General features: G+C 38.9%; 2 protein-coding genes across 2 annotated transcripts in view; both read right to left on the reverse strand.

The window, feature by feature from the left end:
• tiam2a (TIAM Rac1 associated GEF 2a) overlaps positions 1-14,106 on the reverse strand; it is a 111,957-nt gene extending 97,851 nt beyond the window's left edge. The window contains exon 1 of the mRNA XM_082143398.1: positions 14,028-14,106. The gene's annotated coding sequence lies outside the window, so the exon portion shown is untranslated. The remainder of the gene's footprint in view (positions 1-14,027) is intronic.
• Positions 13,304-19,891, reverse strand: part of scaf8 (SR-related CTD-associated factor 8) — a 64,407-nt gene continuing 57,819 nt past the window's right edge. The window contains exons 16-20 of the mRNA XM_082143405.1: positions 19,734-19,864; positions 19,300-19,438; positions 17,999-18,064; positions 17,654-17,872; positions 13,304-15,567 (exon numbers count right to left, since the gene is read on the reverse strand). Coding sequence (XP_081999531.1) covers positions 14,042-15,567; positions 17,654-17,872; positions 17,999-18,064; positions 19,300-19,438; positions 19,734-19,864 — 2,081 coding nt within the window. The 3' untranslated portion in view covers positions 13,304-14,041. The remainder of the gene's footprint in view (positions 15,568-17,653; positions 17,873-17,998; positions 18,065-19,299; positions 19,439-19,733; positions 19,865-19,891) is intronic.

Here is a 19,891-nt window from a genome sequence, read left to right on the forward strand (position 1 = left end):
AGAAGTACAACAGTTCTAGCTAATAATGTATTAGACAGGGCTGTTAGACAGATCGTAAACTAATGAACTCATCGACTTCAACTCATCGGCTCCACCATGTCCTGTCATCCCTCCGGCTCCACCGGGGTCCCTCATCTTCCCATCTCTGCCCTGGTTCCTCCTCCCTCTGGCTCTGCTGTGGACTTCCGGGTCTGCAGCTGCACCTATTCCCTCCACTCCTTCGGCTCCACTGTTGTCTTCACTCCCACCGGCTCTGCCTCACTTTTTCTAAGCTTCCAACTTCCCCTGGGATCCTCCGGCTCCACCTTGGCCCCCCAGCTCAGTGCCGTCACCCTGGTTCTTCAGGCCTCTGGTTCCTCATTGGTATCCAGCTTCGCTGGCTCCGTCCTGGTCTGCAATTCCTAAGGCTCCGCTGTGGCTCATCATCAGCTGTCAGAACTTCCCATTTTGCCGGTTCCATTGAGGCTTCCTCTGCTCAACCCTGGGTCAAACGTGTCAGTCAAGTCACCTTCAAGTCAAGTAACCTTCATTTATATAGCACTTTTAACAATACAGATTGTTTCAAAGCAGCTTTACAGTGATAATGGGAAATTAATGGAACAGAGATTGTTTTGGCTTTACAGCAGCTCTAGAATAAAGTTATTGTCCAGCTAAAGTAAGCTTTTGATTGATTCACTTCCGTTTGCAAAAATCATTAGTTATTAACTTAGGGGCTGCTAACATGACACCGTTTAACCTGAAAACAAAAAACGTTTAATGCGTTCCGGCCTTTCATCTGCACGACAACGTTGCTTGGCGGCTCGAGAACACAAACTTGAAGAAATAGTCAGTAACCCAGTTAACCTGGACGTCCTAATTGTAACAAGGCACTTATAAACCATTTAAATGAAATGTGCCTAAAGATTAAGTTGTAAGGTTACGTAGTATACAGCAAACAGTTAGAAATCCACAACTAATATGTAATTTCTTCTTTGGGTTAACTATTCATAGATAAACAAAATCAAGAGTATGTACAATTCTTTCTTCTTTTAAATCAGTTTTTGAGGTTAGTTAATGATCAATGGAGTATTTCCCTTTTGAAATAAAAGCATCTGCAGTCATTTTTTTTATTATTAATCCAAATATGGCTTTCATGCTTCACACATTTAGTTGTTAATTCTATTACAATGTGACTGAAATCTTACAGTTGACAATAGAGTACATCAAACAATATGTCTGTTCTTTGCAGTTTAATTTAGGGATATTTCTTGACTGTGTTCCAAACCCTCGAAAATGTGACTCCCACTGCTTTCGCAAGGAAAAGCAATTTCTCATGTGCTGAAGAGTAAACAGGGTCTGGAGATACGGTCTTTAGAATGACAGAGAAACAGGATCTATTCCTTCCAAACAAGCAGCACGATCAGAGTCAGTATGGCAAATGTTCACGTAACCGAACTGTTATTTGTGATGAAGGACGGTTTCTCCTTTTCGCTGCAGTCCTCTAAGTGTGAGTGTAGGACAGAAAGGTGGAAGACTAGATTATGTATGCATGAGCTGATGGGACATTCTCCCTTTGTCTTCCCCCGATCAATAAAATAGCCAGCATAGAGACCTGGTCATCACACCCACATATACCTCTGAAGTGTGTGCAGGGTCTTTGTGTGTGTATGTGTTACACCCCCTGATGTCAGTTATTCTCATTCAATTCTCACGTTCAGATTGGTGTGAGCTGGTTCATTGCTCATGCAGTGTTTATGCAAGAAGGATTCCCAAAGGGGAGAGAGAGAGAGAGAGAGAGAGAGAGAGAGAGAGAGAGAGAGAGAGATGGAAGAAATATCTGAATAAATCACAGTTTAGATTTCATGAAACGATTTCATTGAAACTAGATTTTCAATTGAATTGAATTGAATTGAAACACAAAAATATATTTTATGAGCAGGCAAAAAGAGAGGAGGGCTGGATTAGCTGATGCCAAAAATCAAATAGTAGATGCATATACTGCAGTACCAGCAAAAAGATTAAACGCACTTGGCTGAATTGATATTTCTTATGGCAGTAACCCTAAAATTTTGATACACAAATTTCTAAGGCCTCTAAATGATCAACATGATCAAAACTAAAAAACCTGTAGTACACAATCTTCTACATGCATTCTGTCATCTCATTGATAGTTGATACTTTTTTTTAGCAAGTGCTTTTAACATAATTCTAAAACTATGAAATCTTGAATTTTATAAAGTAAACACAAGAATACATTTAAAATTGTTTGTAATGATTTAAGATGGACACTTAAGTTTACTTAATTATCCATACATCACTTTTTATAAAAATCATGTTAAAATGTGTCTCAAATATGATCCATCAGGCTTTTGAGGAACGTTAATTTGTACATTTCTCAATAATTGCATTATTTTCCTCCCTCAATAAAAACTACTTTGATCATAAAACAAAGCATTTAAATTGGGAGATTGAAAGTGACTGATATTTATATGCATTTTATGCAATTAGTCTAATATACTGTTCTAAAGATCACATTGATACATTATAAGTACCATATAAATATCAGCAACTGCAACACATTTCTGCTCAATTTGGGCCTCTGAATAAAATGAAGATTGTTTTCCCTCTCAAGTATGAGCTCTATATTTTCCTATATCATAATATCCATATATTTCTTTTAAAATATTTATTTTTTCTAAAGGTTAACTAAACCGTTCCAAAAAACTCATTTCATGTGTCAGGCTTCACACAGTGAAAAATGGCTTGATCTAAAAACGTACGCTTAAATGCTTGAAGTTAGTTTTGTAGACAAATATAAATAGTTAACATATGAATTTAAATTTCAATACTGCTGGAAGAGCACCCTAGGACTCACCTCATGAAGCTTAAACTCTTTTGTGGGACTTTTTTTCTGTTTATTGAGGCCCAAAATTACTGAATTTGCTGTCTTTTCTAAAACAATTTTTTGCTGATAATTGTTTTTTGTGTTATTATCGGGCATCATGGGGTGCAAATATTTTCCTCAATACATTATAATATATATGATATGCATTATCCTTAATATTATATTTGAATACTGTCATTAAACCTCTATAAATTTCCATTTTATCTTGCACATTTAACACAAATATTAACATCGTTTGCATAGCTGTGTCTCTGTTGCATGGTTTGGAAGTGAACGGTGGGAAAGATAATACAAGTGCAGGTCATGAATGAACAATTTAGAGAAATCACATGGAAATATTAGATATTACTGAACAGGCCAAAGGTCATATGCCAGGTCACAGATTTCCGTACAAAGATCCGGTCCCCGACCACATGGAGATCAAACAGGAAAAGGTTTAGTTTCCTTATTTCACGCTTTGATGAATCCATATCCAGGCCCTTGTTAAATGAGGATGAAGCTCAAAGCTCAATCTCTAATCTGAGCGCTTGTTTGGCTCGCAGTGTGAGGGAGGGCACAGGGGAGCACAGATGCTTGCCATCATTAATAAGCATGATCATGAATAATTCATCTCCATAAGTGAGTGAATACTGATGGACCAGATTGGAGTAACCACATGGGAGGTTTAAAGAGATTTAAAGTCACGAGAATCTTGCTGTCCAAATGTTGGGCTTTACTTGTTGATGCTCACTCTCAAATCACATGTTGAGTAAAACTAAATTAGAGTAAATTAAGTTAATCTACTGGATACTTCTCATTGGACAATTTCTGTTTTCACTTACTTTGTTATTTTTGTCAAATTTAGTTAATCGTGTTTAATGTGAAATAAATATTGTGTAACATGTTCATCACATTTTGCAATTGTGTGAATATCTTGTACATAATGTAATTGAATGACAAAGTATGCATATGCAAAAGTGCTTCATTTTTACAAATTCAATGGTAACACTTCACAAGGTTCATTAGTTAACATTAGTTAATGTATTAACTAACATGAACTAACAATGAGCAATACATTTGTAGGCTATTTATTAATCTTTGTTAATGTTAGTTAATAAAAATCCAGCTGTTCATTGTTTGTTCATGTTAGTTCACAGTGCATTAACTAATGTTAACAAATACAACCTTTGATATTAATAACCTATTAGTAAATGTTGAAATTAATATTAACTAATAAATGCTGAAATATAGTCCCTTCTTAGTTCGTGTTAACTTAGGTAGTTAACTAATGTTAATTAATGAACCTTATAGTAAAGTGTGACCAATTCAACCACCACATGCCAAACAAGTCTGGGGTGTATTCGGGTGTCGATGAAGGAATTTTGGTTCAAACTGGAAATCAACGAAGCCCAAGGGCTGAAATCATGTACATCTGTTTTAAACAAACAGAGGTTCTCTAGAGGAAACAATAAGACTTTTGTCCCAGAGCACAAAACCAGGTGTCAAAGCCTGAGGCGCTGGATTAGTCAGTCTGATGGACTGGACCAGTTGGTGTCCTATAAAACCACCCAACTGGTGTGTGTCATGGAAACTCTCCATCATGGTGACCCCGTCTTCAAATCATGGAAGGTCATTGAATAGAAGCTAAAGCTAGTTCACTTATTTCTATAATATAAGAACGCTTTTTGAGTCCACCGAGACGTGGTTGATGGCATGATTAGACAAGTAAAACACAGCTTTAATGGTTCAGTGGACTGTCCTCAGAAAACCTCCAAGATCTCTGAAGAAGCCTGAAGGAGTCAGTCTGACCTCTACTGGTTATGCTCCGCATCTGCTACAAAATATCACAAAAGGGCCTTGATATGGTGAAACGTTTATTCATCTAGATTGAAATTGATTTTGTTACTCTGAGGAGTGATTGAGCTCAGATAATAACTGAGGTTATTTTTGTTTTAGTGAAACAAATAGAGACATTAAATCCAGATAATCACCAAACGTATTGATTTTGGACCACCAACAACAGTCCCTCGTTCTGACCAATAGCAAGGTCTGAACTCGCCGTCACAAGTGCTGGTGGTTTTCACAGCATGGGACTGAACTGGAACACTTTATAAGGCTCCATTTGTTAACATTAGTTTACATGAACTTACAATGAAAAATACATCTAAAGCATTTATTAATCTTAGTTCATGCACTGATAAAAATTATTCTGTGGTGAAGTAAATACTACAGGGAAAAAAACTAAATGTAATTTCTACCTAAATAATTTAGTTCAGGCAAGAATTTAAATTTAAATTCTATATTAGTGCTCAATTTAAGCTTGTTAAAATTAAAGCGTAAATATCAACAATATAAAATGAAATAAAACCTACTTAAGTTTCTGATTCTGGTGTTCCCATCATGTTGTCTACACAATATCTACTGGATTATTGACTCTAAGTAAAGCATAAACTTTAAAAGCATGGCTAAATTCAGCTTTATATTAAGTAAATGTTCTTGAAAAAGAGTATTGCAAAGTAAACATCAAATAAGTCGAAATTACTCAAACTGTAACCGGCCATATTAGTTTCTTATTTTCTTTACTGAAGTAGATTTTACATAATTCCATATGTGAAATTGATCTAAAATATATGCTTGTTATATGTGTCTGTCTAATAAATATGTTGCAATCTAAACCTTGCAAAAGAAAGAATTAAGTAAAAAATGTAAAACTAATTTTTTGTTTTTGTTTACTAACACATTAAAATAAAAAGTTGTACTTGTTAATATTATTCAATAGACCTTAGCTAACATGAACTTACAATGAACAAATGTATTTCTCATTGATAATGTTAGTCAGTGCATTAACTAATGTTTACTAATGGAACATTATTGTAAAGCTCAAAGATTTGCACGTTTGAAACTGAAGAATTTTGGACATAAGTATTAGTATTGTAACTTGCAGTGTAATATAAATATATTATTGTTGTAAATTACAACTGTCATTGATATCTTCATTTTTATAATTAGTTAAAACAATGTAATAAAAATGGTGATAATACATGCAGCCCTTTATACAATTTTTAAAATAAAAACAATAAAATAAAACATACTAAACAAAGATTCAATATTTCATCCGTTTACCTGCATGTCATGTGACCAGAAAACCACGAACATGCGAATGTGATGTTGAATTATTGAAATATTAGTAAAGTAAAGTGATACCAGTTTCCCTAACAGTTTATTTCCTGAAAAAAAAAAAACACTATTCAAAAGTGTTGACTACTTAAACCTTGCCTATAAATGTCTCAGAACCGTCAGATACACATATTACAGGTAAACTTTATTTGAAACAACTCAAACAAAACTTAATGTCGTCTTCACAAACAGCAGTAAATGTGCGTGCGGGTACTGAGGACGCTATCACATTTTAAAATCCCGAATGGACAATAAACTATTGTTTTTTTTTGGACAATGGAGACACAGTATTTGAGAAAAGGTGTCTTTGCTATTGGACAAAACAAAAAGTTGGCATAAAAGGAAGTTGCAAACAACCTAACTACTGTTTTGACATCACTGAGTGAAACGTCTCTGAGCCAGAAACAAAAAAAATGAGTGAGAGACTTGATTTTCTCCTTAGGTTGGGTAAGGAAAAGTGAGTTGCATATCTGAATGTGACTGGCTCGACTCCATATTCCATACGTCAGCAGAGAGCAAGTTGACATTTTGACTAAATATTACAAGGTCAAAATAATTATAAAGAAATGCATGGATGAATCATTCATAAGGCCAGAAACATGCATCAAGAAAATAAATAGGATCAGTTGAATTCATGCCGATATCTGATCGTTTTTGCTCATAGGCAATGTCAAAAGAATCCTACCATACTGCAATATTTAACAAATATTCAACCATGTGCAGTATTACAAGAAACTATACAAAGTTTCTATAAAGAATGTGAAATTGAATGTCATCTACATTACAGGCAATATCACTGCTGAACTCTGGATTTTTTCATTGAGATTTTGTAAGAGCATAATCTAAAAGAAAAGTTTGACGCACTAGCATATGAAAGCACTGTAAACTAACCAGAGCATTGGTCCTCAGAGAACAGTCTGAGTGGAGGAACCTGCGGAGAGCTTAACAGGTTACAGAACCGCCTGTGGAGTTTCACACATTCACTCTCCAGTCCTCAAAACCAAAGGCTTCTAACTGATCACTGTATGTAGGGATCACTGAAGGTTTCTAACTGATCACTGTATGTAGGGATCACTGAAGGCTTCTAACTGATCACTGTATGTAGGGATCACTGAAGGTTTCTAACTGATCACTGTATGTAGGGATCACTGAAGGTTTCTAACTGATCACTGTATGTAGGGATCACTGAAGGTTTCTAACTGATCACTGTATGTAGGGATCACTGAAGGCTTCTAACTGATCACTGTATGTAGGGATCACTGAAGGTTTCTTACTGATCACTGTATGTAGGGATCACTGAAGGTTTCTAACTGATCACTGTATGTAGGGATCACTGAAGGCTTCTAACTGATCACTGTATGTAGGGATCACTGAAGGCTTCTAACTGATCACTGTATGTAGGGATCACTGAAGGCTTCTAACTGATCACTGTATGTAGGGATCACTGAAGGTTTCTAACTGATCACTGTATGTAGGGATCACTGAAGGCTTCTAACTGATCACTGTATGTAGGGATCACTGAAGGTTTCTAACTGATCACTGTATGTAGGGATCACTGAAGGCTTCTAACTGATCACTGTATGTAGGGATCACTGAAGGTTTCTAACTGATCACTGTATGTAGGGATCACTGAAGGCTTCTAACTGATCACTGTATGTAGGGATCACTGAAGGTTTCTAACTGATCACTGTATGTAGGGATCACTGAAGGTTTCTAACTGATCACTGTATGTAGGGATCACTGAAGGCTTCTAACTGATCACTGTATGTAGGGATCACTGAAGGCTTCTAACTGATCACTGTATGTAGGGATCACTGAAGGTTTCTAACTGATCACTGTATGTAGGGATCACTGTTTCTAACTGATCACTGTATGTAGGGATCACTGAAGGCTTCTAACTGATCACTGTATGTAGGGATCACTGAAGGCTTCTAACTGATCACTGTATGTAGGGATCACTGAAGGCTTCTAACTGATCACTGTATGTAGGGATCACTGAAGGTTTCTAACTGATCACTGTATGTAGGGATCACTGAAGGTTTCTAACTGATCACTGTATGTAGGGATCACTGAAGGCTTCTAACTGATCACTGTATGTAGGGATCACTGAAGGCTTCTAACTGATCACTGTATGTAGGGATCACTGAAGGTTTCTAACTGATCACTGTATGTAGGGATCACTGAAGGCTTCTAACTGATCACTGTATGTAGGGATCACTGAAGGCTTCTTATTCCTCTAATACAGGGATAGACAACACCAGTCCTGGAGCGCCACTGTCCTGTAGAGTTTAACTCCAAGCCTGATCAAACACACATGAACAGGCTAATCAGTGTCTCCAGGATCACTAAGGCTGTGTTTGAAATCATTCACTGTTCCCTACATTAGTCCACTAATATAGTTCACAGTGAACTCGGACACACTGAGAGCACCGGAAGGGTTCCTGCTTTTGCATAGTTTGTATTTACTACTAGAGCTGCTAGTTTGCTAAATAGCATTGAAAATGTTTATCTTGAACTCTGTCATGGAAACTATAGGTGTGTTCAATTCGACCGTAAGTGGACTGTGAAGTGGACTGTGAAGTGGACTAAGAAGTGGACTGTGAAGTGGACTGTGAAGTGGACTAAGAAGTGGACCTCACAGGGTATTCCTCCATCTTATGTGAGATTCCAATCCGAAGGGAGCGAACATGTTCAGTTCGAAGGGCACAGGGAACGTCGGTGCATCACTTCAGGAAGTGGAGAGCGAATATCACACAACTGTCACTGCGCATCGCGTCTGAACTAACAAACTAGAATATTTATGAATGGTTATGGCGTTTAACTTTACATTTGCACATTCTATTGTGTGAATAGTTATGTAAGCAAAGTAAAAGAGTTGAGAAGCAGCTGAGGCTCCGTCATTTTTTTATTTAAAATCTATTAATAGTCAATTAATAGCTGCAATGAAATGTACAAGTAGTGTATGTAATTAACATGTTTTAAATATAATTATTAGATACATAATGTTTGTTTTGGATCTGTATACTATGATAATGATATGATCAATTATAAAGTAAAATAAATGACAATATTTATATCATAATCTGCGCGTCTTTATTGCACATCTGTCCAACTTTATTTGATGACGTTGCATGCGTTACAAATGAGTGATTATTGTCAGCGAAGTCCACTTCAACGGATATGCCGTTCCTGTAGTCAGGGAGTAGGAAGCAGTGAACACTGCGTAGGGACCCTGTCGAATGGAACGCAGCTTATGTATAAACCTCAAATAAACGATTGAATAATCACTTAAAAAGCAATTAATACACATATAATTTTACACTGTAGCCACATTGGACCAGCGATTTGGAAAATGGATGGATAGATGATTCAGCTGCGGGCGCCATCTTCTGGCGAGATGCGGGAATTCATTCGCCGTGACCATCAGAGTGCATTATAGGTATTTTCTAGATGTTGAGCTTACATCGGTTGTACACTCATTATTGTGGTGCATTGTGGGATTGAATGAGTGCACTCGATAACATCCATTATGGTTTCGGACACCATTACAAATGGATGTCCCCTCAAACAGTGCCCTATTAAGGGTATAGGGGTGACTTCAGACACAGCCGAAGGCTACGGCCGGTGAGCTTTTTCTTCAGGGTTGGAGCAAAACTCTGCAGGACAGCGGCACTCCAGGACTCCTATCCCTGCTCTAATGTCTCATATTTGATATGTGAATTACTAAGGCCTAATTAAAATAAAATAAAAATTAGCAAGTAAAGGCCTTTTATTATCATTATAAAAACATCCCCCTTCAGTTCATTGTACATGTTCCTTATTGCTGTGAAGGTTTTAGAACGTAAAAAACTTCAACTCAAGATTTACAACTGGACTGAAGCAGATTAGGTTCACTTTGTCATAATTTGAAAAATTATGTTAAAATGATACATCAGGCTTCTGAAGAATTTATTTATAGCCTCACAATCACTGTTATATTGTATTTCATTGCATTAAAAAGATTTCTGCTGATTAACACATTTTAGCCTGGCACGAAAGAATAACCACCCCTAAACCTACCCATCTCCACCCCCTGATCCCTAAACCCACCCCTAAACCTACCCATCTCCACCCCCTGATCCCTAAACCTACCCATCTCCACCCCCTGACCCCTAAACCTACCCATCTCCACCCCCTGACCCCTAAACCTACCACTAAACCTACCCATCTCCACCCCCTGACCCCTAAACCTACCCATCTCCACCCCCTGACCCCTAAACCTACCCATCTCCACCCCCTGATCCCTAAACCTACCCCTAAACCTACCCATCTCCACCCCCTGACCCCTAAACCTACCCCTAAACCTACCCATCTCCACCCCTTAATCCCTAAACCTACCCCTAAACCTACCCATCTCCACCCCCTGACCCCTAAACCTATCCCTAAACCTACCCATCTCCACCCCCTGATCCCTAAACCTACCCCTAAACCTACCCATCTCCACCCCCTGACCCCTAAACCTACCCCTAAACCTACCCATCTCCACCCCTTAATCCCTAAACCCACCCCTAAACCTACCAATCTCCACCCCTTATATCTGGATCCAACTCCGCCCCCCGGATCTCGTGTACTGCATTGAGGTGCTACTGCCTCCAGACGCTGGGTAAGCATGACACACACGCCCATGTGATGTGTGATTGATTAGCGGTGCACTGCTAACGAACTCATGAAACATGTGACGACTTTGAAATTGGCTTATAGCTTTGCCATCAAATCAAAATACTACTGCTGCTTCCAAAATCATATATTCATAATAGGTACTACATTTGATGAAAGACTTACTTTATAGAACATACTTTTTTTATTGTCACAATGTATGCGTGTGATATGAATGCAATTCAGCCATAACGTTGGCATTGTTGTGACTATTGGCGCCAGTGTTGCTTCTTCCCCACCAGTTTTTAATCGTCTCCAGGGCCCCGTGTATAGTTAGATGTCCACTGGACACACACTTCAGGTGTTAGTCGCAGGTCATTTGGGTACTTTTCACTAACTGATTTATGAATTCTACAAATTCACACATACTTATTTCACACATTGCTTTTTGTCAACTGTATTGTATAGGAATTGTGGGTATTCATAATCACAGCTGTTGGATCTGGCAGACAAGGCACCTTTAAAGGTCTATCAAAAACAATTAAGCTGAGCTGATGTTTTAAAGAGCTGAAAAAATTCCTCACATTAAATTGTTAATATATACACAAAAGCTTCATTAAATGAATCCATATGAATCAAGCAGTTTAATCAGATTTTTCTGAAGAGACACAATCCCATTACATGATGAAAAGGTTTTTAAATTTAGGTTTTTTAATTCACATTTAAACTCCAAAGATCAACATATAATTTGAAGCACAAACATGCTCACTACAGTAGATACTTAAGAACCAATGTGGTTTGTCTTCACTCCAGCTTAGATTAAAACGATCGATTCAAATGGGTTATTTTTACAATGCTTTTTTTATTTTTTGAAGCATGACAATATTGGTTGCAAAGACTTTTTTTGACAAAAATGATGAGAATATGAAAAAAAATATCTTGATTTGTGCTCCGAAGATTCTTCCAGAACCCAAAGTCTCATGAGTTTGGAATGATATTAGGATGAGTAAAGGACAATTTTCATTTTTGGGTGAACGATACCTTTCAAATAATGAACATGTTATTTGCATTTGGGCCACCAATTTACCACTGTTTTGATAAAGCATGCATGTCTGCTTGACACACAATGGTCATGCTTTACTAAAATACCATATTACTGACACACTATCCTACATTCAGTCATTTGAATATTCGAATGAAATGAATATTCATTTCAAGTTGCACAATGAAAATGACTTCTGTTTCAATGAGCAGGTTGGTTTTAATGACAGACTGTGAATCTGACTGATTGTTAAACTTCAGGAAATTTGTGAATTGGACACTTTAATATATTTATATAAAATTAGGCGTAAGTGCAGTAAACTTGTTGTGAAAGTAGCTTCCTTTTGAACTAATTTGAAAGTATGCCTGCTTTCTCCTAAACCATTATACAAACAACAACAACAAAAAAACTAATAAATATATTTTTTTTATTCCTAAAAAAAATGACTCTGTACTCTATATTAGAGAAAATAATGCTGGTTAACATTCTATTAAGTTCAGGGACAGCATTTATGTCTGAGTGTTGTGTGATTAAGCACTAGCAGTGAATTCTGCAGCAAAACCTGGTGCAATTACACTGAGCTGTTACATTTGGAGTGTGTGCCAAAGCAGAGCTGCATCAAAACTGATGTGTGCATGACATATTTCCAATGCTTTCAAGATATAAAGGGTTAGTTCACACAAAATGAAAACTGTCATTTACTCACCCTCATGTCGTTCTAAACCCGTAAGACTTTCGTTCATCTTCGGACCACAAATGAAGATCTTTTAGATGAAATCTGAGAGCTTTCTGTCCCTCCATTGACAACTACACAACCACCACTTTGACGCTTCAGAAAGTTAATAATTTGATTGTAAAACTAATCCATATGAATTTAGCAGTTTAGTCCTAATTTTCTGAAGAGACTCGATATGATGAACAGATTTAATTTAGGCTTTTATTTACATATAAACATTGATCAGAGAACATAAAAGCTCAACCGAACCTGCTTGGCACGCGAGAACAAACCTCATTGGTTCTTGCGGAAGCTCAAAATGTGATGCGTATTGCGTAACACGAGAATGAACCTCATTGGTTCTCGCAATCTGTTCATTATATAAAGCAATTGTCTCTCTTCAGAAAACTTGGACCAAACCACTCGCTTCATCTGAATCAGTTTTATAATCTCTTTATGAACTTTTGATGCGTCAAAGTGGTAGTTGCATAGCTGTCAATAGAGGGACAGAAAGCTCTCAGATTTCATCAAAAAGATCTTCATTTGTGTTCTGAAGATGAACAAAAGTCTTACGGGTTTGGAACGACACGAGTGTGAGTAATTGATGACAGATTTTCATTTTTGGGTGAGCTAACCCTTTAATGCGGCACGCAAAGCTGCTCTTCTGGGTAAAAGACGGAGGAGAGATCTAAATGCAAACCTCACAGCACACAGTCAAACATCTGGTGGCCGCCCAAACTTTAGATCAGTTCACAACCAAAAACATTTCATCCCATCCACGACACTGGGGCCAGTATCACTTGGCTCATGGCTTTAATGGTTTTGTGTGCAGATGGTTTCTCTCCACGATACAAAACACAGTCCTAAAGAATGTTTTAACAATCAGAGCATGTTTATTTAAAACCAAAACAGATTGCACCCAACATCCATTTTTCCTTTAAACGCCTTTTCTGAGCACATGTATTTCCATAGAAGTTTGATGAAGGAAAAAATCACAGACATTTAATATTGGGATAATACATCGTAGTTTAATTCTTTTTTTTTTGTAAGGGTTCCTTTTAAAGCAACTAAACCTTAGTACTGTTCTCACTGTATTTGATGTACGTATATTCTGCTTTAGAGACAAGAAGCACTGGACACCACAGAAGCATTCATTTCAAACTTCGCTGCTGCAGTGTTGAAAAGAAAAGACAAAACAAGCCAGTGCTGTTTTCAAGAATTCTGCAATCAATCCAAAGGAGACAGCCAGAATCCGTACACTCTTCCATAGGAAGGTCAAACCTCTTTCCCCCCTGTATTTACAATTAAGCTACACAATATTTTGGCAAGCAAGTGTCATGAGAGAAAAAAAAACACACACCTAGTTTAAAACAATGGGGTTGCATTAAAAACTAAAAACAGGGAATAAAATAAAATATTAAAATCCCACCTACCATTTAGATCCTCTAGTGTGAGCCGCCTAGAATGCACATACATTTGAAGCTTGAGAGGCAACAATCATTCATTAAGGTGTCTGCTATATTCTAGCGAACTGAGTGAGTCCTGCGAGAGCTTTCAAAACGATTACAGAGATGACTATACAAAATGATCTTTACCTACTGAGTGATGATTATGTTTCCTCAGTGTCAGTTTTCTCTAGCTCAGGTTCAGTCTCAGCGTTCACCTTTGGCCCAGTCTGTTTAGTGTCTGCATCCACAGATGACGAAACACACATTTCTGGGGTCTTCTCTTCTTTCGAGGGCTCATTCTGGAAGCAGGTGGGTGTGGAGGTACGGGATGGAGAGGGGCTACGAGAGCGCTCTGTAGCAGCCTGGGACGCAGGCTCCAAAATGTTTAATTGAGGTTTTGAATCTGTTTCCATTCCATTGATAAATGAGGCTTCCTCCTGCTCTTGACTACTTGCCGTCTCTTTAGGGGGGCTGAGGGACTTGGGCTCTGGTTTGTCCTCTGGTTGCAGTTCAGCGTCTGGTTTTGTTGGCTGCAGTTCTGGTTGAGGCTGGTGTTGGGACGCTGGCGGAGACGGCGAGTTGATTTGCGCTTGTTCTTGTGCTTGAGGCTGCGCAAGCAGAGGGGTCGGCAGAGGGAGAAGAGGCTGAGACTTGGGTTGAGGAAGCAGCGGTTGAGGCTGAGATTGTGAAGAAAGTGGAGTCCAGCGTTCCCGCTCTTTGTCCTTCTCATTCTCCCTCTCCTTTTCGCGCTCCCGCTCTCTCTCGCGATTCCGCTCTCTGGCTCGTTCACGGTCCCGATTCCTGTCTCTCTCCCTTTCGCGGTCTCTGTCTCGCTCCCGGTTATGGCGATTGCCGTTCATTTCGGCCCTGAAGTCCATGTCCCTGTCGTCTCGGTCTTTCTGCCTTTCCCAAGGTCTGCGTCGATCGTCGTAGTCCTGGTGCATGTTGGGGTTAAAAGAAGGCCCGCTTCCACGATTCCAAGCTGGCCCTGATGAACTTCCACCGCGGCCGTCGAAACGAGTCTGAAAGTTAGGGTTGGAACGCTCCTCCTGGAAACCCTTTGGAGGTCCAGCAGACATCGCCCTCATGTCTCGCTCATCAAAGTCCCCCCTGGGTGGCCCCCAGCGACTTTCTGCTCTGAAACCTCCTGACATGTTTTCTCTTCTACCCTCTCGACCCTCGACTGCTCTCGGAGGTCGTTCTAGTAAAGGTGGTCTGGCAGGAGCAGGCTCAGTACGCATCTCCAAAGGAGGGGTCTTTAACAACCCCGTGCTCTGCTTTTCTGGTGGTGGAAAGCGATAGTCCTGATCTCCCTCTTGTTGGCCTCCTACATCTGATCTGGGTGGGGTCTCGTTATTAGCCTTGGCCAGACTGTCAGGCCCAGCAGATGAGGGGTTAGGCGCTCTTGCAAAAGTGCCCTCGGCATGGTTGAATTGCTCCATATGAGGAAAAGGGACACGGACCCGGGCTTGGGCTTGAAGAGAAGCATCCAGTAGGTTGTTGGCCTGATGTGCGAGACCGGGCTGCATGAGCAGGGGGAAGCGGCCGCCGGGGCCCTGGAGCAGGTTGGGTCGCAGTTCTAGGGGAAGTAGCCCTGCCATCCTCTGACCGGAGAGAGGGTGTGTTAGAGATGCGGACGGGTGCATTCCCAGCAGACCCATTCCACTGCGCACGGCATTCTGCATTCCTGACAAAAAAAACAAAACAAGAAATGTTTTACCAAGAGTACAAGGATAAAAACAAAATGATTCTTGAAAAGTCACCCCCACAACAAACAACATAGTACAACTTGTGGTTATATTCCATGACAGAAGCTTTATAACAGATTTGTGTGAGACAGAGCAAAGTCGTTATTCACTGAGCACTAGGGATGGGCATTCGATTAAATTTTCTTAGTCGATCGTCGGGAGAATTAACGATCGACTATCGATTAATCATTAATATTTTTATATTGAAATTCATTATTTCTTTAACTTTTTATAAATTAAAAATGCAATGAAAATACAAAAATACAGTTTGTTTGTCCTCGATGAGATCTTTATTACAAGAAGATCAACTTGTGGCAGTGAAACTGGACGTTCGGTAGACTTGAAGATTCCTGCGGTGCTCTAAACCAGCAGAACCTGCAGCTGCGAGCCGGCGTTCTTAAACAGAGACCCATGGCACTTCATCCGTTTTCTGTGATCGGATAGCTATCCGGTCGTGAAAAGACCAAATCTAAATGCCCTCCGAAACGCATTCGAGACGGATTTAAATCCGATCGCTCAAACCACTTCAAGAGTAAATGCATCTGGTTGTTGAAACCACATATGTAAATTTGACTTATCCCAAAAATGATAAGAAATAAACGTGTGAGAGCGTGTTATAGGCTATATGTCATGTTATATCCAGATATGACGACGCTACTTCAACACGCATCACCACAGATGAGCATCTATTCATCAAGCCAACGTGCAAACTATCGCAAATCAAAGTGAAAGTCATTCATCAACACACAATCATCTTCATTAAAAGTAAAGAACCGAAATGATCTTACCAGGGCTGTTGCCGCAATATCTTGTTGCGGTCTTTGATTTAGAAATTTTCGCTGATGATCAATAAAATGCAGCTCATATCAGTTGCTTTCGATGAGGTGCAACAATTTAAATATGCATATAGCGCGGGAATTCAAGATCGGATTTATATCTGTTTTGCAAAAACACATTTATGTGACCAGGTGTAAATGGAATCGTTTTGATAAATCAGATAGCTATCCGATCTGAGAAAACGCATGAAGTTCCCATAGAAATTCTGCACCAGTCTACTGATTTCTGTTGAGAAAGATAAGCATGTTGACATGATCTGGGATCAGACGCGACCGCAACCTGGTGACAGCCAGTCCAGCCGCTGAAAACACCCGCTCTGAGGGGACTGACGTTGCCGGGATGCACAGGTACCTCCGCGCTAAAATTAATTCCATTGCTTCAAGATTCACACTACGCAACGCAACCTGCATTAGTTTAATCGATAACAAATAAACGTGATCGACGAAATTCTTAACGATCAATTATCGATCGTCGATTAATCATGCCCATCCCTACTGAGCACGTTTACATGCACACTCTCAAACAGAAGATGCTTAAGACGACAACAGGTCTGGTCATGTTAAACCGTTTTCTTTAATCTGCGTAAGGTTATCACCAGCTTAAGCATAAAGGGATTGACAAAGCTATGTTTTTCCAAACTACCCTGTTTTACCTGGTATGTAAAAACCTTATCCTGTGTTCGGTCTGTTTTTTTGAAGTGCACGTGTGCTATGTGATAGGAAAGCTTCATTACTGCAGATTTAAGCGCATCCAGCAACATTTTGGAATTAATTGGGTTTTTTGAAGCTTTATTCAACATAACTCACATAACAAATGAAACACTTGAGTCGGATACACGGGTGATATGAGGTGACAACAGTACAGAGGATTTACCAGATGTTTTATTTTTAAGTCTAGTAAATGTGTGTTTTATTCTTGAGAAGCTGATTGTTTCAATAAGCTGATTTTTGGAAGTTACATAATCTCCACAATCTCTAAAATATAATTTAGATTCAAAAACTGCATGCAGAAGCATCCTCAGCAGGTTTGTAATACAGCACACAAGTCCTATGAACTGTCATTGTACTGCTGCAAGATTCAACAAGATCCTCTTTTTTTGTTCTATAGAATAAAATAACAGCATACCGTGTGCTAGTTGCATATGACTTGTATTCACATTATGTAAAATGTGCTTATAAACCCATTTACCTTGTAGTGTTAGCTCGGCCTCCATAGTTTCTGCAGATTGAGGAGTTTTGTCTGTGCTGCTCTGCTGATGTTGTACTCCCACAGGGTTAAAGACTCCTGCCCCAGGCATTGCTGATGGAATAAAACTCCCAGGAATAGTACCGGTGGGAGGAATCATGGCTCCAAACAGAGAATCCTTGCTGTTTTCTTGAGTGGTTTGCAACGAAGGCTGCACTAGAGCTATAAAGGTGAGAGTGGGGTAAAAGGCCTGTTTAGGAGCTTGAAAATTCAACCTTAAGGACAGCGCTTTCACAAGAAACATTATACGAAATAAGGATTGCTTATTTCAGAGGCAGTTTAACATACATGTCTGAGCCGAAGCAAGACTGGTTCCAACTGCTGACGGTCCTACTCCTGGCGTGGCCATAAAACCTGTGAAAGAGAAATTTACAGATACATAAATATTTGGTAACACTTTACAATAAGGTTCCATTAGGTTATGTTAATGCATTAACAATAAGCAGTATTTTTGTTAGTTTTAATTATTCTTTGTAAACATTATTCACTTAATATTCAACAATATTACTGATCTGACTGTACTGACTCTGTTGTATGAGAACTGAACTGAGCTGGACGAGATTAATTTTTTATTTTTTTTGCATAGCTGCTTTATAGATGAAATTAATTTAATAATAGATGATCTTTACATTGGAACTGAATCAACACTGGTTTCCCGTTTATCTCTGTAAAACTGCTTTGAAACAATCTGTATTGTATAAAGTGCTATATAAATAAATCTGTATTGTATAAAGCGCTATATAAATAAAGGTCTCTTGACTCATAAAAATACAACTATTTATTGATAGTTCATGTTATCTCCAGTCCATTAAATCATATTTAAACTTTTGACTTTAATAATGTACAAGTAAATGTTGAAATTAACATTAACATCCATCCATCATAAACGAACTCCACATGGCTCTGTGGGTTTAATAAAGGCTTTCTGAAGCAAAGCGATGAGTTTGTGTACACGTTAGACAGTAAAATTCTAGCTTCCAAATTTCAATTCTTCCAGCCAAACGGCCATACGCAGTCTACTTGCACCTAATGCGCAACTTGTGACGTCGGAAGTAGCGTAGTGCGTCATGGCGTAGCATAAATATCAGCAGTACGTCACATTACTCGTGTAAGTTGCGGTTTAGACATGTTCAGTTGGCCGGAAGCTAGTTTACTTTATAAAGTTTTAAATATGAATATTTCTCTTACAAAAACTAATTTCTTTGATTCAGAAGGCCTTTATTAACCCCCCGTGGAGCACTTTTATGATGGATGGATGCACTTTTTTGAGCTTCATACTGATGGTTGCAATTCACTGCCATTATTCACTTCCAAGCTCAGAAGCGTAAGCGTGTTTATTAATATTACTCCGATTGTATTCGTCTGAAAGAAGAAAGTCATATACACCTAGGATGGCTTGAGGGTGAGTAAATCATGGGGTAATTTTCATTTTAAAGTGAACTACTCCTTTAACAAAGGTTCATAAATGCTTGTTAGTTCATGATAACTAAGGTAGTTAACAAATTCTAACAATTGGAAATATATATTAAAAAAAATCTATCATACAGTTAAAAGCCTAATTACAGAATGTTCAGGTTTGAACCATGTACCTGGGGGAGGCTGTGAGGTGTTGAACCCTGCCCTCAGAAAGGGTGGAGGAGGACCAAAGCCTGGCGGGGGCACTGACATGGTGACAGGGAAGGATGGAGGCACAAGGCCAACAGCAGAGACCGTCTGCGCCACTGGAATCTAAACCGAAACAAAGCCATCCATGGAGAAGTAAACGGTAATGCATTATTAATTCAGCTGTCTCCACACCTCAAGGTGCAAAATGAAAACAAGAATGCAATGGTAGTATCTCTTATATTACTTTAAGTGGGGTTTGAACCAACAAACTTCAGTAACCAGCTTAAATCTTTAATGGCCGCACCACACCATCCCTAAAATCTAGCAATTTAATCAGATGTAAAGAGTAAGAAACCGAAATGTGTGTTGTTCCATTTGTCAGGGCATTTTCAGGCCTGAATGAGTGCTAAAATCATACCTGCATGGGCATCATAGTGACAGGCTGTGTAAAGGCCTCACTAGGTGTGCTGCTGGATGTACTGGTTTCAGCTGTAGCAGCCTGACTCGGAGTCTCTTTGACTGTCTCAGTATTCCTCTGTGATTCCCATTCTGCAACAGAAAAATTAGGTTAAGTTC

The sequence above is a fragment of the Leuciscus leuciscus genome (assembly GCF_965113295.1).
Source record: "Leuciscus leuciscus genome assembly, chromosome: 17".
Taxonomy (NCBI): domain Eukaryota; kingdom Metazoa; phylum Chordata; class Actinopteri; order Cypriniformes; family Leuciscidae; genus Leuciscus; species Leuciscus leuciscus.